Source organism: Nansenia antarctica (assembly GCF_963989245.1).
Source record: "Nansenia antarctica genome assembly, chromosome: 5".
Taxonomy (NCBI): Eukaryota; Metazoa; Chordata; class Actinopteri; order Argentiniformes; family Microstomatidae; genus Nansenia; species Nansenia antarctica.
Genome location: NC_137690.1, coordinates 69,171,105 through 69,197,582, shown reverse-complemented (window position 1 = coordinate 69,197,582; position 26,478 = coordinate 69,171,105). Strand labels below are relative to the sequence as shown.

The 26,478-nt window shown below is 43.7% G+C and overlaps 2 protein-coding genes across 2 annotated transcripts; one reads left to right on the top strand and one right to left on the bottom strand.

Moving 5' to 3' along the window:
• Positions 1–449: 449 nt before the first annotated feature.
• Positions 450–11,116, top strand: cpeb1b (cytoplasmic polyadenylation element binding protein 1b; the record flags this gene model as incomplete). The annotated part of the gene is made up of 12 exons (XM_080532659.1): positions 450–464; positions 788–947; positions 2,932–3,177; positions 4,712–4,983; positions 5,432–5,699; positions 6,342–6,455; positions 7,230–7,334; positions 7,721–7,857; positions 8,395–8,593; positions 9,245–9,339; positions 9,487–9,567; positions 11,006–11,116. 12 exons carry the CDS (start codon positions 450–452, stop codon positions 11,114–11,116), a joined length of 1,803 nt encoding a protein of 600 aa, XP_080388785.1.
• A 5,612-nt stretch (positions 11,117–16,728) lies between these two features.
• On the bottom strand, positions 16,729–21,904 carry LOC308158700 (small ribosomal subunit protein eS17-like). Its single transcript, XM_080532391.1, has 5 exons — positions 21,868–21,904; positions 20,952–21,103; positions 19,329–19,434; positions 18,262–18,327; positions 16,729–16,857 (listed from the first exon to the last, which is right to left on the bottom strand). Exons 1-5 carry the CDS (start codon positions 21,868–21,870, stop codon positions 16,780–16,782), a joined length of 405 nt encoding a protein of 134 aa, XP_080388517.1. The 5' UTR covers positions 21,871–21,904; the 3' UTR covers positions 16,729–16,779.
• Positions 21,905–26,478: the final 4,574 nt, after the last annotated feature.

The following is a 26,478-nucleotide window of genomic DNA, read 5'->3' as shown; positions in this document are numbered from 1 at the left end:
CTATATATATATATATATATTTAACTAACTATATATATATATATTTATTTATTTATTTTATTTTATTTTTTGGGGGGGGGCGGGGGGGCCGACCGGCCCAAAACTAGCGCAGCCCACCAGGTAGATTGTATGGCCAGTCCAGCGGTGACCACAGGTGAGGGTCACTGATGCATGATACATTCTATCATTCCAGTAGGGGTGGATACAATGTACCACAACCTGCTCAGAGCCTTAGATGGACATGGGGTAGAGGGGACTGGAGATAGTGAAACTGAATGTCAATCACAACCACCTGTGCCTCTTTTTTAACTTGGTACCGCCCAAATGAGCACAGGTTTTTCCGATTAGGCCTACGAAGGCTGATTCTTTTTGACCGGCAAAAGTTCATAAATAGGACCTATCCCAAAGACCGTCTGAAACATTTATACTACAGTATCCCTAGGCCTACGATGGCGTTTTCTCTGGTAAGTGAAAATGCCAATGAATTCAAGTATTTCCGCTTAGTGGCTTTCGTTCATCAAAAACGGTGTTTGTTTGTTCTCAGTTTTTCGGTAAACATTTTATATTAAATTCAATATGGTGACTTTGAGACTGGAAATTAAGACGGGACCATGTTATCCCAAGTAGGCCTCGTTTAACTCAAACTGCAAAAAGTCCCGTTTAATTAGGTCATATTGACCGGCGCTTCATATATGAATGGACACTGTAGCAGCCAGTAAACTTTGCATGGGCGTAAATAAGTTCGTATGAACAAGTTTGTCTCTAACAATAGTGTTGCCATTTGCAGAGAGATGACCTCCGAGCCCATGAGCGTTGGGAGCCGGAGTCCCCAGCCCTGGCCAGCTGCACCAACGCGGACATCTTCCGCCGTATGAACACCATGCTGGGCAACGCGCTGGACCTCACAGGCGTGTGCACCACCCCCAACACCAAGGGCAAGCTGACAGGTAACACTCTTTAACATCTCACAGGTCTCAGCTTTCACCAGGTACCAAATTTAGCAAATTTGACCATGTCGTTTTTAAGATATGAAGCAGTTAATCAGACCGGTCTAATTAGACCGGGAACACCAAGGATGGGGGGGCAAACATGAACACAACCGGAGGGTTAACTGTTACCGTCACAGGTTAGGCCTATAGAATGTTCTATGGCAATGCGGGAATACGTTTGAGATGTTCTACATTTTCCCCTTTTGGACAGAAAAATGGCTACCACCAGGCTTTTAGGTGTTTGTCATTTTAATTCAAGTGCCAACAGCTGATTCATGCTGCCTGCCTGCTGCACTGCCTTGGTTGCTGCATCATTGCAGCAGCATTTCAAAGCTATTCAGAGAGCTTTTTTGCCAACACCCCCAACTAGCCTTGGTTTGTTCACCTGATGAATTGGCTTTTTTATTCTGAAATCAGTTCTCCCCAGTCCATCACCCTGATTTATGGCTCTGGCTTCATGCTGGCATACCCAGATTCATTCTAACGTAGCTTTATGTAATAGAATGATTGTTATTTTAGGGTGGCCCGCCACATGTTGCTCTCAATGTTCTTACTGTTGGCCTATGAGGCATGTATCGACTGACCTGAGACCTGACCTATTTAATTTGACCATATATTTCCATGAACATTCAACGATTTGAAATTTCAATTTAAAAATGCTCTAATGTGTTTGTGTATTGTGCTGTTTTTCCATCCCAAAAGTACAAGTCATTATACCACCCCATATAAGCAAACAAAATGCCCCATAACTCCTGTTTGACCCCATGAAATAATTTAGTCTAAATGATGCATTGTGAATGATGCAGAGTCAGTCTGGAAATGTAATCCAGCTAAAAACAAAGCTCCAATAATGGCCTCTACCCCCCTCCCCCTCTCCCCCCCTCCCCCGCCTTCACCCCACCTCTCCTCTGGCCTGCCTGGAGTTGCTGAATCAGGGCTGTAGCTAGCAGTTGGAGGCTGTCCAGCCCTGAAGAGCTATGGGAGGAGCTGGCAGTGCAAATCACCCTGTCCTCCAACTTCTGATCAGTCAGCTGCACATTGCTATAGCTACACTCTGCCTGCCTGCCTGCCTGTCTGCGTGTCTGTGCCAGCTCAATGCACGAGGGATGTCAGAGATGACAGTACCCCCAAAAACACCTCACCTACATCCACCCTGCAGTAAACCTACTGCCACCCCTCTGTCGGTCTATCACATTCCCCTTCTCTCTCCGCTCTGTTTCTTTTGCTCTGTTCCTTCCTCCTTAAGCTGCTCTCCCTGCCTCTTTCTCACTCCCCCCCTCCCTCTCTCTTTGCCAGCTCACCCAGGAAACTAGGCTGGACCCACTGTTAGCAGCAGCAACAGCAGCAGCGCCTGTCTGCCACCGACACCCAACTGAGACGTGGCGTGTCTGGGAAGGGAGGGAGGGAGAGAGAGGGAGGGAGAGAGAGGGAGAGCTCTCTCTCTATCAGCTGGCGAATATCTCTCAACAGGAATTTTTTCATTACACAGTTGTTAGGAGGGGAGAGGAGCCGGAAGAGGTGTGTGTGTGTGTGTGTGCGCGTGTGTTGGAGTAGCTGATGTCATTAGCAGGGGGGTGTGAATGCATCAGCAGCAGCAGCCAGGTCACATGCTAGGTGGGTCAGTGATGCGGATGGAGATGCATGGCAGTCGCACCGGGCTCAGTCGCAGCAGGTTAGTTAGCCCCCATCACCAGGGGAGGAAGACGGGGAAGGGGCGCTACTGTCTGAGGGGACTGTCTGTTCATTTTTAGCCGGATTCGTCGTTTTCTTTTCTTTGTTTTTGAAGGACAAAAAACCCAAAAACATCTCTCTCTCCTACACCCCTCCCTGCACATCTCACTCCAGGGCGAATGCAGAGTGCTTAACAACTCTTATACTCTCTCTCCCCCCCTCTCCCTCTCCCTCTTCCTCTCTGTCTCTCCCCCACCTCGAATCTCCACAGACCAGCAAGAATCGGGGCTGGCTGCAGCAGTGGGAAGCAGGATGCTTTTCCCCAGTGGCGTCGGCGGTAGCGGCGGCGGTGGCGTCGGCCCCCAGGAGGTGTCCCCCCGAGGCCTGCCCGACATCAACGACCTGGGCCTGGGCCTCCAGTCGCTCAGCATGTCCGGCTGGGAGCGCCCCTGGAGCAGCCAGGACACCGACACAAACACCACCGCCTCCTCCCAGGCCCAGGCCAGCTCCCCCTCCAGTGAGTAGCTTGACACGGTGCTTTAATGCTTCCCTATTGTTATGTGGTCGCCTAGACGGCCTGTGTTGTGTGTGTGTTCCCCCTTGACAAATGAGGCGATGGTACAGTAGGGTTAACCGGAGGGTGGTTTGTAACTATTTTTAGAATGACTACTGTTGTCAACAATGAAGACAGGAAGGGACGGCGAAACTGGAAAGACTTCCTGTTCTGCGATCACATGTTCAATCAGACTAGGAGGAGTAGGATGGTAAATCTGTTACTTTTAGATCGGATAAAGTGATTTGCCTGTGCGGAAGTTTGTTCCAGTTAAGCTTTTTTTAAATTATTGTGCTATACATATGTCCGCTTGGATCGGTGGTCTCTGTTGGTGTGGTCAGTGTTGGAGTATGTGAACTATGTGAAACAGTTATCAGTTCTCCTCATCCCCGGATTTAGAGCTGTGAGTGAACAGCCTGCTGTGTCGTCGTTGAAGAGGATGATGTGGCACTTTTGCTTTGCTGCATCTTTGGCTGCTGTGGTCTTTTTGTCGAGTATTGTTTTTAATGTGTTCAAGATATGGACCCAAAAATATAAATCTTTAAGTTTCAGATATGTTGACGAGCATCCCTACTTAATTAACTTGGTGGATATTTTCTGAAAGAAAAGGCTATTAACTTGAAAGTTCCTTTTGTGTACCACAAACTCTCATAATGATAATTTGATATTCTGTCAAACTGTCAAGCCGTCTCTAAAAATAACCCCTCCGGCCTCCCACCCCATTTTGGACTGACCCAGTTCCAGTGCTGCCTGAGATTGCATCACAACATGTCCATCCTGTCCGGCGGAGACACAAATTCATTAAGAGCACTGCTCTAAACTGGGTCTGTGAAGTGGGCCAGACAGACCTCAGTGCTGCTGGGGGACAGATGACATTCCCCAAGAGCCTCCTGTTCGCCACTTCACCTGTCCTGTGGCAGTTGCAGAACCACTGTAGATATTTGGCATGGCTGTCTGGCTCAGCTGACCCAAAACTGTATTACCAGGCCCTAGCCCAATACACTTGACATAATGTGTTCAGCCCCTTCTGAAGAGGAGTGAGTTAGTGACCAGCTCCCTCCAACTACTTGGGCCTTATGTAAACATTTGGGACTGTGATAGACTGACCAATGATTGAATGACTAATACTTAATAGACCAAATGGTCTTTTGTTGGTGCCATTTTCTCAGTTTTGTTATAGCCAAACCATTTGTGCCGTAGGTAAGCTAGTGAATGGAACATTTTATTCAGCTGTGCATGACTGCTGCTAAGCTAATCAACTCTAAACGCTGGAGACAGATTTGGCTCGAAACTCAGTTTTATCAGTAATCTGAGCTCTGCTGCAACTGTTTGGTAACACTGATGAGTGTGTGTTTATATTGCTTAAACTCATCCAACCCCCTCAGATGGAGCCACACCTCCTGTACCAGTCACACTAGTAGTTCTATAACCGTTGATTCTGCCGGGTTTCTTCTAACAGCAGTGAACTGAATGCTGTGTCATTGTCTTCTCCTCCCAGTGTTGAACATGCTGGGAAGTCCCCTGGGCAACATCCTGAGCAAGCCCCTGGGTTACCAGCCCAGCGAGCCCATGGGCTCGGCAGCAGACTTCCTGGACAAGTTCCCTGGCATGGCCCGCATGGGCACCCGGCTGGACTCACGCTCCTTCCTCGACTCTCGATCTTTCCTGGATTCCTGCTCCTTCCTCGACTCCCGCTCCAGCACCAGCAGTCCCGTGGACTCTGAGACCAGCGGCTTCAGCTCCGGGTCAGAACACCTCTGTGACCTGCTGGTGAGTCTGTAGAGTGTGTGCGTGTTTGTGTGGCGTGGGGGGGTACAGGGGTTCTCCTAAAGAATGTAGGAGTGGCGCCGTGCCATGCTACGTACTGTTTGGCACCACTATGTAAACATTACAAGGCCACTTAAACTATGTGTTTAGTGATGAGTAACTGTCTTTGGATTGCCAACGACATTGCTGCGGAAAGTGTTATGATTTCAAAAATATCCCCAAATCCTGGGGAGAATCTTCGGGTAGGCGTCAGATTTCCACTCGGGTTGAACTGTAGTCAGTCGGTGTAAAGGACAAGTCATGGGAGAGCTTCTGTCAGTCAAGTGCCAAGTTTTGAATTGCATAGAATGTGGTCTTCCTGTGTGTAGACGTGGTGCATACTAATGAAGTGACTTTGAAATCCATCTGAGGGCATTTCTCCCCCTCCCCCCCCCCTCCCCCTCCCCCCCAGTCCTCTCTGAGGATCTCTCCTCCCCTGCCCTTCCTCATGTCCAGCCTGCAGAAGGACACCCTGAGGCTGGGGGGTCTGGGCTCACGGGGCCTGGACCACCACGACTTCCCCTCCTCCCTGCTGACCCCCCCTCCCAGCGCCGGCTCGATCTCGGCTCTGTCCCGCCGCTGGACGAGCCCGTCCATGTGGCCGGGCCTGGACCTGCTGAAGTCGCCCGACGACCCCTTCAGCATCGAGAGGGAGGCCCGTCTGCACAGACAGGCCGCTGGTAAAGGGAGACCGCTTAGATTGGAAACCTGGCGGTCTTAACGTTCTTCTCTACAGTTGAATGTTGTGTACTATGGCAGGGTTCCCGCGGGTCCTTGAAATCCTTGGAAGAAATCAAGGTCTTAAAAGTTTTTGAAAATAGACATGGGTCATTGAAAGTGCTTGAATTCCCTCTCTCTCTCAAAAAAATAATAATATTCAGAAACGTTTTACTTAGCTCGTCAACTAGTTTCGTCTCAAACTCTGCCGTGTTGGGTCCTTGAATCTGAGGGAATTGAGCCTTGAAAGTCCTTGAAAGGTGCTTGAAATGTGCTTGAATTTGATGTTTCAGAAGGTGTGGGAACCCTGTATGGGGTATCAAGACATTGTTTGAAGGAGAATTAAACATATTTACTAGTCATAAGCGTCATTTTGCTCTCAGGGAATCAAGTGATGCGTCAACAAACAGCTTCAAGCTATATTATAGGCTAACAAAGCCTTAGCAATAAAAAACAATGGAAGCCTTAAACTAGTGTATTTAACAAGTTAAACATATTTTACTGTTAATCTCAATCTGATTAATTTTTCCATTAAACAGATGTCATTGCTGTTTTTAACGGTTGTTTAAAGCCATGTTGTTAAGCAGCTCTGTGTGCCCTTACAGCTGTGAATGAGGCGACCTTCACCTGGAGTGGCCAGCTGCCCCCCAGGAACAACAAGAACCCTCTGTACTCCTGCAAGGTGTTCCTGGGAGGGGTGCCTTGGGACATCACTGAAGGTACAGCTGCTGCTGCTTGGTGCTTTTAAACTATCGCCTCATCTGTTATGTTTGCATGAGCTATTTGCATGGGCTATTTATGTTTGCATGCGCCGCTACAATTTCAAATGGCTGGAAGAATTAAGGTGTACGGCCTCGTACCTACGACCGAATCACAGCCGTGCTGATATTCAGTATAACAGCACTCCCTCTCGTGTGATATTGCTTTTATAAAACAGTTCTACAGCGTCATTTATTAGTTAACAGTAATAAGCGACAACAGATTATGATTTGTTTGTTTATTTAATCATTTATTTTGGCTCCGCCAACAAAAAATTGTTCCGCAACTGAACTTCAACTGGACGGTTGCCTAGTAACCTGAACACAAACAATAGAACACCTGTGCGGTGGAGTGATGCATATAGTTAAAAGTCCCAGTGCTGTTATACTCTATATCGGCACTCATGGAATGCCTCTTGTCCAATCAAATTACTTGGTCGGAACTAACTGTTGTATAATTAAGCAATATCACACGAGAGGGAGTGTGTTATACTGAATATCAGCACGGCTGTGATTCGGTCGTAGGTATGAGGCCGCAGGCTGTCAAGAAAAAATTGTTCCGCAACTGGACTGTTGCCTAGTAACCTAAACACAAACATCTGCAGGCTAGCTACTTTGTATTAACGGTCATTTCGGAGTGCATTACAACAATCTCAAAATTGAACTCTGTGTAGATTTCAGTGTGTTTTTATAGAGCTGTGCGTTGACGCCTCTCTCCCCTCCGTCTGCCTCCAGCTGGCCTCATCAACACGTTCAGCGGCTACGGCCCTCTGAGTGTGGAGTGGCCGGGTAAGGATGGCAAGCACCCACGCTGCCCTCCTAAAGGTAATATGCCCAAAGGTAATGACAGGCTGGTAGGATAACTCTACATTCTCCTCATGGTTCTACGGTGGCACTGTGGTGGGTGGGCTGGGCGCACTGTACGAGGGTGAGTTTAGATTAAAAAACATTTCACTTGTAGGCTCAATGGACACCAACACCTGCCACACTGCATCACACACGATACACACACCCACACTCACGCATGCATTTGAGACATTAACTTGACAACAAATGTCATGTTCAGGGTTTAAGATTGTTTGTTGGGTTGGTGTTTAAGTGCTACTACTAGTCTAGTAAGTAGAATGCAAGTCACAGAGGATGAGCTCTGTGCTTCATAGCAAATTCCCCACTGTCATGTTCGCTCCCCTGCCTTCTCTGAAGCGTGGTTGTGTCGTGCGCCGTAGGCTATGTGTACCTGGTGTTTGAGAACGAGAGGTCTGTGCGAGGGCTCCTCCAGGCCTGCACCCAGGACCTGCTCCACCCAGAGGACAACGGGGAGTACTACTTCAAGATGTCCAGCCGCAGGATGCGCTGCAAGGATGTGAGTTACCACCACAGCCAAGGGTATTTGACAGGCATCACATTTTTTTCAACCTAGATTTGTTTCTAGGGCTCAGTCAGAGATGAGCTGGTAAAGTGTAAGAAACCGCCTGACTAACAATGAAATTACAAAATGTCCTCCTCTCTGGTGGTCACACTTGGTGCGTCCCAATTGCCTAGATGGGCTTCTCTCCCCCCCGCCTCCCTACTTCCATCCGGTCTGTTTTTTAACACCAGCACAGATTGAGTCTCAATCATTGAGAGAAGAAACAATGTTAGATTTAAAATGTTACGGTAATGTTATTTTTTCTGAGTGGGGCAGTCCCACTCATATTTTTCTTTTTATTGATTGAGACAGTAGAGATTTTGACAGGAAGGATGGGTGAGAGAGAGAGAAGGGATGACATGCAGGATATGTCCACGGCCGGAATCGAACCGGGAACCCTGCGGTTACATGGTCGACGCTTAACCCGCTACGCCACCTAAGCGCCCCGAAACATTGTCAGATGACCCGTCTCCTTTTGTCTCTGTCCCTCAGGTGCAGGTGATTCCCTGGGTGATCTCTGACAGTAACTACGTGCGCTGCCCCTCCCAGCGGCTGGACCCCAGTAAGACGGTGTTCGTGGGCGCGCTGCACGGCATGCTGAACGCCGAGGCTCTGGCCAGCATCATGAACGACCTGTTCGGGGGCGTCATGTACGCTGGGATCGACACCGACAAGCACAAGTACCCCATAGGTGAGAGATTCCTGACTAACGTTGACTGAACGGCTAGAAGAATAGACCTATCGCTAAACCACGCCCCCTTTAAAAACTCGGACAAACAAACAACGCTTCACTGAGTGACTGACTGACCGACCGTGACTGAATGACATTCAATGACTTACAATGGCGGGAGTTGGCAAATGTCTGATTTACCACAGCAAGTAATAGACATGTTTTTTAAAGATGACAAGAATATTTAGTCTAGAAGCTTTTCACCATCAGATATTAGCGAGTTGTTTGTCTGAATTTTCTCTCTGTAGTGACTTTTGCTGTGATATGATTGGACAATTTCTATTTTGGGGCGTGGCTTAGCGGTATGTCCATTGAGGTTAGGATGCGGTCGCTATCGTGTGGGGAATCTTGGGCTTTAATGGCGTCTTCAGTTTGCTCTCGATTGGTCTGTGATTCTGCACGGTTAAAGAATCCAGATGAACATAAGGTGCATTGCGTCTGTTTTTTCTTTTCTCTCCATTGCAAGGCCGAGATCCGTACAGATAAATATTGCCTTGCTTGATAGTGGCTATTGAGTGCTAATACAGTTGCAGTACATCTGTTTGTCCAGAAGAGGGGGTGGTATCAAATTCACTCACTTGCCTGTGCCCCCCCCCTCCCCTTTTCCTACAGGGTCAGGGCGTGTCACCTTCAACAACCAGCGCAGTTACCTGAAGGCTGTGTGTGCTGCTTTTGTTGAGATTAAAACTCCCAAGTTTACAAAGAAGGTAAGGGCCCACGGTGACTTGTTTTTTTATTGGGTTGAATAATTATGTATCCATCACTTTCTCTTTGGGTTAAATCGTGAGCCGTTTTGGTTCTGCTTCCTGTCGTTGGGCTAAATGAGTTGTCTGGTTCTCCGGTCCCTCCCTCAGGTCCAGATCGACCCCTACCTGGAGGACTCCATGTGCCAAGTGTGCAGCCGCCAGCCTGGGCCTTTCTTCTGCAGGGACCAGGTGAGGAGGCGTGGAAGACGCATGCCAGTGGTTTTCATGTAGTGAAGCTAGAGGCATGAGAGAGGAGACCTATCGCTAAGCCACGCCCCCTTTGAAAACTCGGACAAACAAACAACGCTTCACTGACAGTGACTGACTGACCGTGACTGAATGACTTTCAATGACTTACAATGGCGTAAGACGGAGTTCAAATTTCTGATTTACAAATAAGTAATAGACATGTTTTTTAAAGATGACAAGAATATTTTGTTTAGAAGCTTTTCACCATCAGATATTAGAGTTAGAGTTGTTTGTCTGAGTTTTCTGCATGTAGTGATTTTTGCTGAGATATGATTGGACAATTTCTATTTTGGGGCGTGGCTTAGAGATGGGTCTATTGAATGTCTAGCTTACCTTTATCACCTTATTGGGATCGATCACCATTTATTTTGGGGGGGGGGGGTAAGAACCTTGATAGATTCCAATAACTACATCTCAGAAACAAGTCTACAGTGAACATGCTGTCCCCCAAGAATGGACACCCCTTTTTTTTGTTAATTGGTGACAATTATTCATGTTTTCTGGATCAGGGGAGAATAAAAAGATTGGAATCCTTTGGAATTTCCGTTGTAAATGTAATAGTTGTCTATGGATGGTATATCAGATAATGGACTGTTTGACAGGGGAGATGCATTGATATAAAAAAGGAATAAATGTTTATAGGTGGACAAGGGACGTATTGATCGTAACATTATGGTTAGAAGCATCCCTTTGGAACAATCAGTGCCCTTTTGGAATTCCAGTTTGCTTATAGCAGTGTAATTTTGTAAAGATGCATCATTCACCCAAGTGAATGAGATGGACAGAGACTGATCCAATGTCTGCCCCCCCCCCCCCCCCGATTGTGAGGGATAACAAAGCTTTCATCCAGGGAGAGTACTTTCATTCAGTGGCCAGCGTGCATAAAGATGTCATGCCTACAGCTTGACGTTATTCAGCACCACGACTGCTGCAATTGTTCCTCCACACACTTTCCTCTCCAACATTGTCAGTGCATCATTCTGTATTCATGACGAAAAGAAATGGTAATGTACTGCGACCTACTTGTGCTGACACAAAAATGAAGAAACGGAGGGCGTCCTATGCTGCACATAGTGTGGTCATTAAACCATTCATTCATTCACATACACGACTACTCAAATCAACCATGGATGCACTGGTTAATGTGTGGAGGAATCATGGTGGCGGTCATAATATGACTGTAGGCGTGATCTTGACTTTGCATGTTGGCCATTTGAAGTAACAGACCCAACAAGAGTCTATTACACCAGAAAAATCAAAGGTAAATCGATAAATGGATATGCTTGAGATGCATCGCTTGAGATGCAAGTGTCATGTTTAAATGTGCTATATAAATACATTTTTATTTGATTGATTTTTGTTTCTGTCCCAACCCCAGGCCTGCTTCAAGTACTACTGCCGCTCCTGCTGGCACTGGCAACACTCTATGGACATCCTGAGCAACCACCGGCCCCTGATGCGCAACCAGAAGAACCGGGATTCCAGCTAGAAGCTGAGGCGCGCCCCGCAGCAGGCCAGAGAGTCCCTCACCTCAGGGTGAGGCAGAGTGCACGAGGGCCAGCCGCCCCCCACCACACACGTTGGGGAGGCACCACGGCCCTCACCACCAGGACCTGGGGAAAAACACTGTAGAAAAGTTCACTATTGCACTTGCTACTTTTTTGCTGTTTACTTCATCACGATGATGGCACTATGCACCAGTGACGTGACCTTGTTGGGCCCCCTCCCCCCCACACACACTTCCTTATGCAAGTTTCCCAGAAGTTTGGCCAGATGGAGAGATTGATGGTTTCAATGGCCAGGGTACTGAAGTAGATGAAAATGCCTTGATTTTTCATTTATATTTTTTCTTAGAAATTTGTTTTTGGGTTTTGTTTTACATGCATTGCATATTGAAGAGCTATCATGCAAGTCTCATTGCCGTACACTGGCAAATGCCATACAGTGCCTTTAAATTGTTTTCCCTACTCCCACCCCCAGTTGGCCAACTGTTTTTTCCTGTGCAAGCCAACTGGTGTTTTTTACTTTGGAAGATGAGTTGGGCTTCATTTAACCAGTCGCAATTGACATTTTTACGCAGTTTTTTACTAATTTGTACACAAACAGTTTTTAGTCATGACATGGACATTTTGAAAAGAATTCTACCTGGCGGCTTTTTTATAATTTTTTTCCTTCATCCCTGTGTATTTCTCTGGGGCTGTTGGTAATCTTTGTTCCCCCCCTTCCCAATGTTCTACTGAACGGGCACACAAGGTGTTGAAGCATTACTTTGCTTGTACTGTCTGTCCAGTTTATAGATTAAGTGTAATAATAACATTTCTGGACACTGCTTCAACAGGGTTTCCATCACATTTACAATCAATAGGATGGATAATTTTTACTGACTGAGACTGGACATTGACATTTTGATTGTACATAGTTTTACTGTTGCACTTTTTAATTTGCACTTTAGGAGTGGTTGGCAGTGGTTTTTAATCACTACTTTTGTACATCAGCAGAGGGGCAGGTATTGTGTCCATCTCAATAGTTTTGTGGCCATCTTCCCTTGTTTCCTTGCCTCTGTTTACACTAATTAGAAACCTCAGGATAGGATGAGAGCGATATGGTGGTTACCTACCACCAGGCTTTCCGCCTGTCCTGTTATTTCAAATCAGTGCAAGTGGAGGACAGGAAGCCAATCTAGAATATTGAGATCTACCAAGAGTCTGGGGCCTCCGAGCCCAGACACCAACAGCTGCTTGTTTCCTGTTGAATGTAGAACTTCCACTTTGCTAAAAAACAAAAGCCAAGAGCTTGAGTAGACCTAACACAGCATTCCCTCTGCCTTCTTACCCCCCGCCCCCCCCCCCCCATTGCCTTCCTCGTTCCAGTCTGACACATTAATATGCATCATATCGAGCTGTGCCAAAGACAAGCGTCTTTTTTCTCCATCTACTTTCTCATGCTGAGCTTGTTTGTCTTTGCCTCAGCTGCTTTTTAGAGTTTTGAAAGTCTACCTCATTGTGGTCTGCCAAGTTTGCTGCTACTGTACTTACACATGTGGAGGATGTTCAGATTGGGCACAATAAAGGTGTTTAAGCATTATTACATTGTGTTGATTTTTTTTCTTTTTGAAAATGTCTTGGTGGCACTGGAAAATCTGTCAAGTAAACTCCTTGACAGATTGGAAATAGTAACTTTGTTTAACACTTCCTCACCTTCTTAAAATAATGGCTTACGTCTGAATAAACAACCAAATATAGAATATAGGCAAAAACATAATTTCTCAAAAGTGACAAGCCATTATTTTTAAGAAGGTGACTACTTGTTACTAATATCTCAAACTAAACTCCTCCCAAAAAGTTTGGAAACGTTATTTCGGTCGATTATTCCACCCCTTTAATAAATGTATTTTATATTGTTGGAAAGCCTGATTAGTCACCTTTACAACGAGGTACAACTTGTAAGGATCATGCATTCGTGGAATGAGCAACACAGCTAAACGTGTGAGTAGTGGCCCAAAAAGAATTGCCAAAGTCCCCTGCAATATTCTTCTGTTGGTATTCACTCTCGTTTTGAGTTGCTTGGTGGATTGGGTGATTGCACGCTCCCACAGTAATAAGGAAAAAACAACACATATTGGCAATTTTTACACTATTCATTTTATACTGTCAGGGACCTCAGTAGCGTGTGGTAGATCCATATGCAGTCAACAGCTTGGCACCTCATGCTGGTCACCAGCATGGTCACCCACTGCTGTGATCCTTACAAGTTGTACCTCGTTGTAAAGGTGACTAATCAAGGCAAGGCAAGTTTATTTGTATAGCACATTTCATACAACAGGGGCAATTCAAAGTGCTTTACATGCATTATTAAAAAATACAGCAAGAGGAGCATAGGAAAATAAAAATTACAATGAATAAAAGCAAATATAAGAAGTAAATAGATAAAACATTTAAAGACAATAGTTAATGGAAAAAAGACATTGATAGAAGTGTTTGTGTTTAATCATAACTGGTGCAAAACATGAAGGTTTTTAGCTTAGATTTAAATATTTTAAGGGTTTGGGCCTGTTTGATTTCTTCAGGGAGTTTGTTCCAGGAGCATGCAGCTGCGTGACTGAAAGCTGCTGCACCGTGTTTTGTTTTTACTCTTGGAATTATTAGCTGATTTGTCTCAGCTGACCTTAGGGACCTTGCGGGAATATAGGGTGGGAGGAGATCTGATATGTATTTTGGTCCAAGACCATTTTGTGATTTGTATGTAATTAGGAGGATTTTGAATTCAATTCTCTGAGAGACTGGTAGCCAGTGCAGGGATCTCAGGATTGGTGTAATGTGTTCAAATTTCTTCGTTTTTGTTAGGACCCTAGCAGCTGCGTTTTGGATGAGCTGCAATTTACGAACAGCTCCTTTAGATAGGCCTGTTAGTAGACCATTACAATAATCAAGTCTACTCGAAACAAATGCATGGATGAGTTTTTCAAGGTCTTGCTTGGACATGAAACCTCTCATTCTTGTTATGTTTTTCAGGTGATAGTAGGCTGATTTAGTTATCGAGTTTATGTGGCTGTTGAAGTTTAGATCGGAGTCTAGAATTACACCAAGATTTCTGACCTGTTGTGTGAAGAGAGAGAGAATCAAGTTTTGCACTGACTTTCGATCTTTTGTCAGGTGCACCGAATACAATTATCTCTGTTTTGTCCTTGTTTATTTAGTTGGAGGAAGTTTTGTGTCATCCTGGCGTTTATTTGCTCAATGCAATTACAGAGATTGTCAATGGGACTATAGTCGTTCGGTGAGAGGGCTATGTAGATTTGAGTGTCATCCGCATAGTTGTGGTAGGCAATTTATTCTTTTTTATGATGTGTCCCAATGGAAGCATGTAGAGATTGAATAGAAGGGGGCCAAGGATTGACCCTTGGGGAACCCCACATGTCATTTTAATTTGGTCAGATACAAAGTTGCCAATGGAGACATAGTAGCTTCTGTCCTGTAGGTAGGATCTAAACCAGTTTAGGGCAGTGCCCGAAAGTCCTACCCAGGTTTTTAGTCTATCTATTAGAATGTCATGGTCTACAGTGTCAAAGGCGGCACTAAGATCTAGTAGTATCAAAACTGAGATTTTTCCGGAGTCTGTGTTTACGCGAATGTCATTAAGGACCTTAATAAGGGCCGTTTCAGTGCTATGTAGGGGGCGAAAGCCTGATTGAAAGTAATCAAAGAGATCATTTAGGGTCAAATAATTGCTAAGTTGTTTGTGGGCAACCATTTCAATAATCTTTCCTGTACAGGGAAGGTTTGATATGGGTCTGTAGTTGTTTAGTACAAATGGGTCTAGGCCGTTCTTTTTTAGTAGAGGCTTAATAACTGCAGTTTTCAGGGCTTCAGGGAAGATTCCTGATGAAAGGGAGGTGTTAATTATTTGTATTACTTCGCCTGCCATGCAGCTAAATATGTTTTTTAAAAAGCTTGTTGGCAGGACATCAAGGGCACAGGTGGATGGTTTAAGACGTGACATGATTTTATCTAGGGTCTTGTAATCAATGGTGTTAAATTGTGACATGGTTGTTATGTCCGCCCTATTTGGGGTTGTTAATGGGGACATGTTTTTCATGCCTGACACAGAAGACCTAATGCCTTGTCTAATGGTTTCTATTTTATTGTTAAAAAAGGATGCAAGCTCATTGCATTTACTAGTTGAGTGAAATTCCTGAGCAATGGGTGTTGGGGGATTTGTTAGTCTGTCAACAGTTCTGAAAAGGATGCGGGCATTATTGATGTTATTGTTTATGATCTTAGAGAAAAATGATTGCCTGGCACTTCTTATTTCTAAGTTATAGTTTTGAAGATTCTCTTTATAGATATCATAGTGGACTTGAAGGTTTGTTTTTCTCCATCTGCGCTCTGCTTTACGACATTCTCTTTTTTGGGTCTTTACGGATGGGGCAGTTCCCCAGGGAGCTTTTTGCTTACCAGAGATGCATTTGGATCTAATGGGTGCAATATCATCAATGGTTTTTGTGATTTTTAAGTTGAAGTCGTGTAGAAGGTCATTTACTGAGGTTGGAATAGAAGTTTGGGGGGGGGGGGGCTAGGGAAAAGGCCTGTGTGAACAGTGCACTGGTCTTTTCATTGATATATCGTTTGGAAATAGTTTTAGACATAGTTTGAATAACAGGAAAGATAGATACGTCAAAGAATATGCAACAGTGGTCAGACAGGGCAATGTCAGTTACAACAACATTTGAAATATCTGGGCCTTTGGTGATGATAAGGTCCAGAGTGTGACCTCGATTATGAGTAGGGAGGTTCACATGTTGTTGAAGTTCAAAAACATCTAACAGAACAGGCTTTCCAACAATATAAAATACAATACCAATTTATTATTTAAGGAGGAATAATCGTCCAAACTTTTTTGGAGTTTAGTTTGAGATTAGTAACAAGAAGTCACCTTTAAAATAATGTCTTAAGTCACTTTTGCGAAATTATGTTTTTGCCTAAATATCATATATTCTAGATTTGGTTAATTCAGATGTAAACCATTATTTTAAGAAGGTGAGGAAGTGTTAAACAAATATATCATAGGTTTCCCTTTATATCCTAGGTTTCCCTTTATATCCTAGGTTTCTCTATATATCTAGGTTTCCCTTTATATCCTAGGCTAGAGAGAAACCTAGGATATAAAGGGAATATCCTTTATTATTTCTGAATTAAAGTCCGAAAAATTAAATTTCTGAATAAAAGTCCTATAAGTACTATACTATATCATACTATACTACACTACTATCGTATGATGTAGTATAGTATGATGTAGTATAGTATGATATAGTGTAGTATGATATACAGTAGTATAGTATGACAGAGGATATAAAGGGAAACCTAGATATATAGAGAAACCTAGGATATAAAGGGAAACCTAGGATATAAAGAGAAACCTAGGATATAAAGAGAAACCTAGGATATAAAGAGGTTAAAAACCTAGCATATAGTTTCTTTTGATATCCTAGGTTTCCCTTTAACCTAACTTAATTTTACCAGGTTTATTTTTGAATTACTATAAGAAATAAGAATGCTTGTGTATTGTGTATATGATCTGGCAAAAACCAAAGGGAGACACCAATTGGGTTCATTTCTTCTCTTTTCTTTATTGAGAGGTTCATGTTGCATGTGTCTAGACTCCTCTGGGTGTTTTGAAGTTCATTCCGATAGTGGGCTGAGTGACCTGTAGGTTGGACAATCCACCAAAGTCCTACAAGATGAATGGAGAGAATTAGTTACCCACATGTTCAACATGAGTAACTATTGAGACAGGACCAGGGGCCGGTTGCATAAAGATAGACCCAGTCTTAAGGGCTCTGCACACAGCGTGCGATTTCTGTTGCGCGTCAACATTCCATTTTGAAGTTTGAATGGAAGTCTATGAGAACATCGCATTTCAACACACACGGCCCCGATTTTAATCGCACGGCGAACATTCGATTCCATTCATTTTGAATGGGAAAAAGCACAAATTTGACAGTGCGACAAAACTCGCACGCCGTGTGCTTTGTCCCATTCAAAATGAATGGAATCGAATTTTCGCCGTGCGATTAAAATCGGGGCCGTGTGTGTTGAAATGCGATGTTCTCATAGACTTCCATTCAAACTTCAAAATGGAATGTTGACACGCAACAGAAATCGCACGCTGTGTGCAGAGCCATTTAGACTTAGATCTCACTTTAAGTCAGACTTGCTATAGACTCTAAAATGTTCCTGTTGCATAAAGCTAGCCTATGAGTGACTAAGGTAAGGCTGACTTAGATAGCCTGTCACACAATGCATTCGAGGTAAAATAAGACACTTGACAGAAGAAAAACATGGCGGCCGAAACAGCTACACCTAGTTTATGAGAGATAAACACAATTATTATTATTATTTTTACTTAGCAGTTTTAACCAGTGAAGTAGTTTACTGCGCTGGAGTTAGTGTTAGCTAGCTACTAGCCCTGACTTGTTCCCATAGCAACACAGCTCTTAAATCAAGCTTAGCTAGGGGGGAAGGAGGCTAACTTTCTAAACTCAAAATAACAGGCAGTCTTAATTAGACTGGTCTAACCTGAGAATATAAGACTAGTCTAAGACTTAGACCAGTCTTAATCTATCTTTATGCAACCAGCCCCAGGGTGCTTCCAGAACAACAATGCAGGAAGGCAACAGGGTTTGACCGAGAAGCCTTTCTAGAATCTACCAGTACTATAATAACTTAAAATGTATTCCAGTCAAATTGAAGGCTAAGGCTTTGTACAGCAGTTGTGTGTAGAGTTGCCAGCTCTGCTTAGCAATGTGCAGTGAGATAGAAATCTTGGTGACTGGGGGCAGTATCACTCGTATATTGAGAAATAATGGCATTTCCAGCCCATGCAAATAGCAATATTCCACTATGTAAAACGTGGAAAGAGAAAAGTAAACAACGCTGTCGTTTTTCATTTCTGTATATCACCAATCTGTTTCGTTGTGTCTATTTGCTGTTTTTTAAATTTATTGTCTAAAGTCAACTGTTATTTGTGATGGATGTCTGTTCATTGTTTGTTTATCGAAAATAATAAAAACTATTAATCATTAGACAGCTTGGTGACAGTGTATTTGGAGGATGTGAAACCAACGTGTAATCTCACCAGAAGCTTCAGCATCTCCTTGGTGTCAGGGTCCACCTCGATCAGCTCGTGGTCCAGGGCAGAAACCTACAGACACAGAAACACAACAGATCTGTAGAAACATGCTTAAACCCCTCTAGTATCTCTAGTTAAGACTAATGCAGTGAGTTCCAGAGACAATTGTCTGAAAGCTACAGGGTTCGAGAGGGATAGGCAGCCCACCAAACACAGGGAAAAGCTTTCATGTTTGTCTTCCTGTACTATCAATGACCTTGGCAACAAGCATACCAAAGCCACTTTCGATACAGGTGCACTTAGAGAAGTCTAAACAACCTTTGGAAACTAGGGATGTGATGATTTAAATCTGTGAGATGAAATAATTATCGCAATATTTGTTTCCGACAATGCGAGGAATATGGACGTTGCAGTGAGAGAGGCCGGGCTAGAAACACATAATAGCACCATATTATTGTGTTTTGTCTACACGTTAAACTTGGCCACCCAAGTGGTTTGGTGTACCCCGGGTCAGATTGAAGGTTTGCTGCGTCAGATGAGGCGGGTTGCAGCCACTGAGGCTCCACAGCAGCCGCTGTGTTCCTAACTTGTAGCTAATAATGTTGTGCAATTTAAAACATGCAGAGCTACATTTTTAGTGTTGGAGCCCGTGACACTTGATTGCAGATTAAACTTGGAGTGAAAATCATGTAGAAAATCCATGTTGTTGGGCTTTAAGGTTAAACTGTTATTGCTGTAGCTGTAACAATAGATTGTATCGCACTCGTCTTGCAATGCTGTAGCAAGCTACATTGACATTGGGAATGCAGTTGAAGAAGTGATTCATCATCAAAATGTAAACTAAGGTGGAAATGTGTTTTAACATGCAAATAGATCATTTCTATGACCTGTCTTCAGCTGTGCTTAAGGAACTACATATCAGCAGCAATACCTTTGGAGAATATGATTTGAGCCTAGCTGAACACATCCCATGTGTCAACAAAAACAAATAATACAGTATAATAACTTATTATTTTGTTGGTTATGATAAAAAAAAAATAATAAAATCCTCCGAGAGCGTCCAGCCAACTGACCTCAGGAACGTAGTTGTCCCTCCTCTCCCTCTCCTCCTCCTGCAGCTTGATGGAGATGCCTCTGACTGGGCCCCTCTGGATACGCTTCATCAGGTGGGTCACATACCTGGGGGCGGGCAGAGAAACAACAAATACAATAGTCAGGGTTCCCACACCTTCTGAAACATCAAATTCAAGCACTTTTCAAGGACTTTCAAGACTCAATTCCCTCAAATTCAAGGACCCGACACGGCATAATTTGAGACAGATCTAGATGAGAATTTATATAATAAGAACTATCCGCTCACAGACAACAATTAAAAGGAGAGAGAGAGAGAGAGGGGAATTCAAGCTCTTTCAATGACCCATGTCTATTTTCAAAAACTTTTAAGATCTTGATTTCTTTTTCTCAAATTCACACTTTCAAGGATTTCAAGGACCCGTGGGAACCCTGAATAATTGTCACAATTTACTGCACCAAGTAGGGTTACAGTCAATATCAACTCAGTCAATCATCATCTATGACTTCAGCAATCAACAGTGACCTGTCGACTATTGTGTTTTTCAGCTCAGTGCTCAGCCCAACCACACCTGTCCACTCAGTGGTGGGAATTTAATATTTTTTTATTCATCCAAGTTCTATACCACGCTGCTGCACCCCATAGTTTGTAATAATAGGCTTTAGTGAGCCTAAGTGCACAACCATCAAGCCAAATCTCCAACCTTTCCCAAAGGGCTTGTCTTGCTGCACATAATTACATCACCACACAGCTCCTCTCCCTAGAGTCACATGTAAACAGATTATGTTAAAGGAAGATCTGCTCGGAGGCAATCCAGTCCAGTTAACACAAACACTGACCGTGTGGAAATTGTATCCACAGCCTTAACGTTGACACCTGCAAGCAACGTTCTCCAACCAACTGTGCTACTGCCATCTAAGCCAATTCCAGCCATAATCAAACCACATATCTTTCCTTGCAAAACATTTTGAGACAACACTCAGGGGGGCTGTGAAGGGTTACAAAGTATCTGACATAAAGTAGAAGACTAAAGCATGTGAATAGTCAACCTGTGGCGGTGAGGAGACGCATCAGCATCCAGCAACACACTTGTCTAACACAGTTAACATGCACTTGTATATCAAACAGAGTCTGAATAGTTCACCCACATCAGTCAGGGTTTCCACACCTTCTGAAACATAAAATTCAAGCACCTTTCAAGGACTTTCAAGACTCAATTCCCTCAAATTCAAGGGCCCAACACGGCATAGTTTGAGACAGATCTAGATGATAATTTATATAATAGGAACTATCCGCTCACAGACAACAATTAAAAAGAGAGGCTTGAAAGTGTGAACACTAGATGGTCTCTTGCCTTCTCTACCACAGCACAGCAAAACAATATATTGTGAAATATGTGTCAAGTTAAGCAATACAGAGAGGAGGAGCTAAGTAAATTTTTTTTGAATATATATATATATTTTAGAGAGAGAGAGAGAGAGGGGAATTCAAGCACTTTAAATAACCCATGTCTAAAAAAAATAACAACAACTTTTAAGACCTTGATTTTTTCCCCTCAAACTCATTCACAAACTTTCAAGGATTCCAAGGCCCCGTGGGAGCCCTGCCCATCAGTGTTACTCACCCTGCGATCTTGTTGCGCAGCGACTTGGTGGGGATGATGGCGATCTCCTCACACAACCTCTTGTTCACATGGAAGTCGTTGCCCAGACGGGTGTAGTACTTCTCAATGATGACCCTGGCGGCCTTTTTCACAGTCTTGGTCCTGACCCGACCCTATGTGTGGGAGGGGGGGGGGGGACAGGCTAGCATTCAGTAGGGCACAGCATTGATACAGGCTGGCATTCAGTAGGGCACAGCATTGATACAGGCTAGCATTCAGTAGGGCACAGCATTGATACAGGATAGGTTATGTTAAACTGGCATGCAGGGGGTAAGGGGTGGCATTTCTTTCTGCAATGCTCTCAATACCTTCTGATTCTGAACAGACAATTTATTTATACTAACTAACTATCAAATAATGACAGTTGCAAAAACCTACATTCAATCGCAGGTTAAGATGGTGGTTAATAATCTTCCTAATGAAAACTCAATTAATTAAAGTCCAGCCTTTGCTGAACTGGGCTGCATTGGGTGACACGGCTTGTACACACAGCGACTTTGACTGACAGTGACAACTGATTTCCCTGGTGTCTGACAGTCGCTAGCCTACAAACACCTTCAACAACGTCTGGCTAATAAATCAGCTACTTCTTATGACCCTGAACCAGCCAAACCAGTAAGCTCAGGTGGGCAGTGGCTATGGATGAAAAGCATGACGCTCTGCGACACATCCAGTGTCAGTAGCGTAAAGCTGCCGGTACGATAGGGAAATTCTACCCGAAATGTTGTGGAAAAACATACATCACGGCACACATTTAATATGTATCAAATACATATGACTAAGATGAACTATTGTAATGCTTGTAGACGTTTGTGGCGCACATCAGAGACAAGGATTACAATAGATTGCGAGGTGGTAAGTTTGGTCTGGTACCCACCATGTTGGCTTGGACTGATGAGAGAGGACTGGGTTTATAAAGGGCGGAAGTTTATATGTGAAACAGGAAGTAAATATTGCCAACCCACCGTAGATGCAACCAGTTGTCAAGGAAGTCCCCATACTGCTGCCCCCTACTGGTGGATGTCTGAAATACATCTTCTTTCCTGACTGTTTCACAATTAAGTAAAACGATTAATGAGGTGCCAATGACAACAACTATAGCAGGAATGTAATAACATTCACTTATCAGCTCAGATGCAGCTGTTGACTCATGTCATGTTAGACTATAGACTAGGCTACAGAAACTGTAGCCATGTTAATGAATAGTGTGTCTATAATTGATGTAATAAAGCTATGACAGAAAATGAACGTGCACATTCTCTAAAGCACTGTAGCCTTCTGAAAGAGTGGGCACACAGATGGTTCAAGTGACATTTACTGGTGCTGTACTCATCCCATCTGTCATCAGTGACAGTTTAATTTCATTTATTCATAGTAGGATTCTGGTTATCATGAATGGTGATGTGTCTCACTGAAGTGTAATGTGGTTTTATTATGCAAAAAACTCAAAAGAAAAAACCACATACTCACACGAAAGATTAAGAGAGATTTTTATTTTACATAAAAAAGGGTGCAAACTGGAATTTCCCTTTAGGTGTGGAGGGAATAAAAAGTGAATTTGTAAGGTTTACATGTGACACATTTCACATGAATCCCTAAGAAGGAAAAATAGGCATTTCAGATAAAAAGAGCCAGGACCTTTATCTTTCTGCAACTTAAAAAAATAAAATCATAATAAAAAAAAAGAAATAAAAAAGAAGAAGAAAGAAAACAAAAAAACACTTCATTCTTGAAGCCCTTTACTAGGTATACCCTTTGAAATACATTTGAAGTAACATTCATATTTCAACACAATAATATTCATAATACAGTTTGTTTCTTATTCATAGCCTTGTTGAAACAATAGCCAGAGCAAGAGGGGAAGGGGGAATAAACTCTTGTGGTACTGTACAATTATGCTTTCCACAGTTTGAAAGACATTTCAAGGAGTATGTCCTTTTATACAGAATCCAACTGACAAAACAAAACCTAAAATGTTGAACCTCTGTACAATTTACAGTTTAAAATAATAAATCATCACAATATTGCAGTCATGTGTCACACCTAACTTCATCCCCCCAGATTAAATGTACAGTCAAATCCCAGACAACTCTACAGTACAACGGCAGGGAAAGAAAAGTGCCAGAGAACCCAAAAGACCCACTTTCATCTCTTCCTATTCAACACTCTCTCTCCTCCGCTTTCAGGATTTTAACACGCCACTTTGACACATGCAGGAAAGAAAATGTGAAAATGCCACAAGAGACGAAAAAGTCAAGTCAAAAGCAATGAGTTCTGATTGAGAGGCAAAGTGTAGCAGTACTGTATAAGGAATGACACAGGATCTGAAATCGGAGTGTGCTCTGGTGATGATATAATATCAAACCAAAAACTGTGATGCTTTTTTTGTTTGTTATATATACAGAGGCCCCAGAGGCCATTGTACAGCTCTAATATGGCTATAGAGGACACCGTTGTACAAGTAGTTAGCCTCATGTCCATAGTCCACTATAGGAAGCCTGACGCCATTAAATTGGCTACCATCTTCTCCAGAAAAGCCATGCAGATACACACTATGCAGATTCTCCTCAGTCCAGACAAGCTGTGGAGAAGCAAGTCTCAAGGAAACTAGACTGTACATATCAATCTGTAATATTCATGTCTATTTAGTTTGTTGATCCATAACCAAAATTGCAAAAATATAATCCAAACAGTGATATAACACCAGCATAGGCCACTGTTTAAAAGTAGGAATTAGGAAATCAAGTTGGAAACAGGAGTCATACAAGTCACATCATCATTCTACTCCAAAAAGAACCGTCAGCTTGGTAGAACTGAAACGGAACAGCATTGAGGAATGAAAGCTGGCAATGGGGAACACAAATGATTTACTGATGGAAATGGCAAAAACCATTTTCAACTGATTCGACCCTCTTCCACCTCAAGGACAGAACACAGTACGGTATTTCAATCAACTTCAACCTTCCGCCTTTTCCCAGAACTTTAAACATTGCAGAAAAAATAAAAAGATGATGGAGGTGGTTGGGGGTAATAAATCAGAATTCCATTTCACATTGTCCTGGCACTGGTGAGGGTGAAGGCTAGTAGTCATCAGGATAACGGCATTAGGAATTCAAGGGAGCATTAAAGGCCATTCTCTGGATATCTAGCGTTATATCCAACTACACCTTCTACTTCCAACGGAAACTGGAGTGTAGCAGTGCAACTGGGCAGCAGGTGGCGCCAGTCTCCCTAACAGGTACCTCGCCTGAAGATACCATACCGCCCCCCTTCATGATTCATGCCAAACCCGCAAGACTAAGGCCACGGTCCGATTCTCTAATTCTCTACCCTTCTTCCTGGAGTGTGCATTTTAACTTTAACTTTAACTACCCCTAAATTAATTGAGCTGAAAGCACCAGATGGATGCAAGCAATCGCTCTCGACCCGCTGACCGAGGAGTGAGTGTCGACTGTGGCGATCCAACCCTATAGGTTTGACCTGTCCTCCTCACCAGTGAGTAGACAGACAGACAGACGCCCGACAGAGCCAAACTAGACAGCCTCACCAACCCCATGTCAAAGAGGCACGGAGGTGGAGGCGTCACAGAGCGATGAATAATAAACCTGCCATTCCAAACAGTGCCTTTTCGCCCAATTCCCCTCTGAAAAGCCATCTCTGGAAAAAACACCCTACAATACACCATGCTATTAGAAACAGAAAGCGAACAGAAAAAACATCCCATAGATTTTTTTTTATATTCAAGTACTCTTAACACAATAACTTAGACCCAACCAGGGACTGACTCAAGTCACAATGGAGGGGGGGGGGGGGGGGGGGGAGAACATAAAACAAAGGCTATATAATATAATATAATTATGCGCATATGGTACAAGCACTTTTGCTCATACGGGTCTGTCAGAACAGGCTGACGTCTTCTCTAGCTTTGGGCCTCCATCTAAGACGACCAAACCTGCTCAACGACACTCCATGTCCAGCACCCCGCCAGGAGGTGACACAGTCAACATTAACGTGTGTGTGTGGGTGTGTGTGTGTGTGTGTGTGCGCGCTCTGTGTCGTCATGGCAACACGGGTTGGAGAATTAGCCTATTAGTTGGGTTGATGAGTGTTGATTTCATAAACCGGCAAGATAGGCCTATAGCACACGAGGCCGCTACAGTGAATGAGAGGAAGTGAGCACATCAGTTACAGTATGGGAAGGCAAGGTCCTCCTAGGCTAACAGTGGGTCCACAAATGTAGTGCAGTCAAAGTCTCTAGCCCCCCCCCCCCCCCCACCCCGAGCCCCCTCATGTTCCCAGAACCCATGGCCATTTGGAATGGAAAATAAAGTTGCTCACATTTGAAATTCACATTAGCTATATATATATGATCGAAAAAGAAATACAATTAAAAAAAAAAAGACATAAAAACAAAGTGACCCTCCTATGGAATCAATGCTGTGAAAAGGCATCAAAGAGGGTAGACGGCGCAGTGACATATCCTCAATATTGCATTCGTTCAAGGCAATCCTCCATGACACTCCCCCCACTCACCCAGCCCCACCAAAGGAAGGAACAAAAACAATAATATTAAATTAAAAAAATTACAGTACACACATATTTGACCAGGTACATTGAACCACTCTTTGATTGACCCCAGGGTTGTTGTTGTTGTTGTCAGACTGTCGGACTGTCATTTAGGGTCAGGTCCCGTCAGCAGAGGTGGTCTCTCCCAGGTAAAGCTTCCAACAGAGGGCGAGAGAGAGTAGCACACTCACACGGGGACCGAGGGGGCAAGGCAGGAACTGCAGAGTTCACCTCCTTCAAGAGTATATTCCTAGAATCCGGCGAACATCCTAGAATACTGACTCGACATTCCATTTGGCATCATTCTTTTAGGTCCCCTCCGTTGACAGTTGAGTCTCTTTGACAGAATCTCCACTAAAACAGAGTCGTTTTGCCAGAATATCTGGACCTGCTTCTTCAGTAGGGGAAATTGGGGGAATCCGTGTTTCAAAAGACTTGAAAGAAAGGGCTGAATAACCTGGAAAACCGTTATGGGTCACAGTAAAACCTGGACTCCCGTCCTGCTGTCTGTCTCCTCACTGTCTCTGCTGGGTGGTTTGGTTAAGGCGTTGGACAGTAGCAGTCGACTGTGTCGGAGAGAGATCTAGAAGGATTAAGACAGCACTCCAGACTGTCTACATCCTGTTCTCTACCGGTCAAAACCCCGTGGCTAACTGAAGAAAGTCGGTTGGTTGGTTGCAACCGTGTGGACACGTTCACACAGAAATCAGAGCGTTTATGTGGTATAAACACTGCTGTTGCCCCTTAGCATTGGTCCGTTATTTACAATGAATCTGGTTTTTTTGAATGCCAACCGCCGACCGTCGCTGTACATACAACTCGTCAAGATTCCCTTTCCAAACACTTGACAGATTAACCAAATACCTCTATAGTCATTACCTTTCAGCCTATACATTCAGTTTGTGTGTGTGTGTGTGTGTGT

Coding starts and splice junctions, on each gene's coding strand:
- LOC308158700 (XM_080532391.1), bottom strand. Junction 18,328..19,328: donor GGGACAACTACGTTCCTGAG/GTCAGTTGGCTG, acceptor CTGTGTCTGTAG/GTTTCTGCCCTGGACCACGA. Junction 16,858..18,261: donor AGGAGATGCTGAAGCTTCTG/GTGAGATTACAC, acceptor TTCATCTTGTAG/GACTTTGGTGGATTGTCCAA.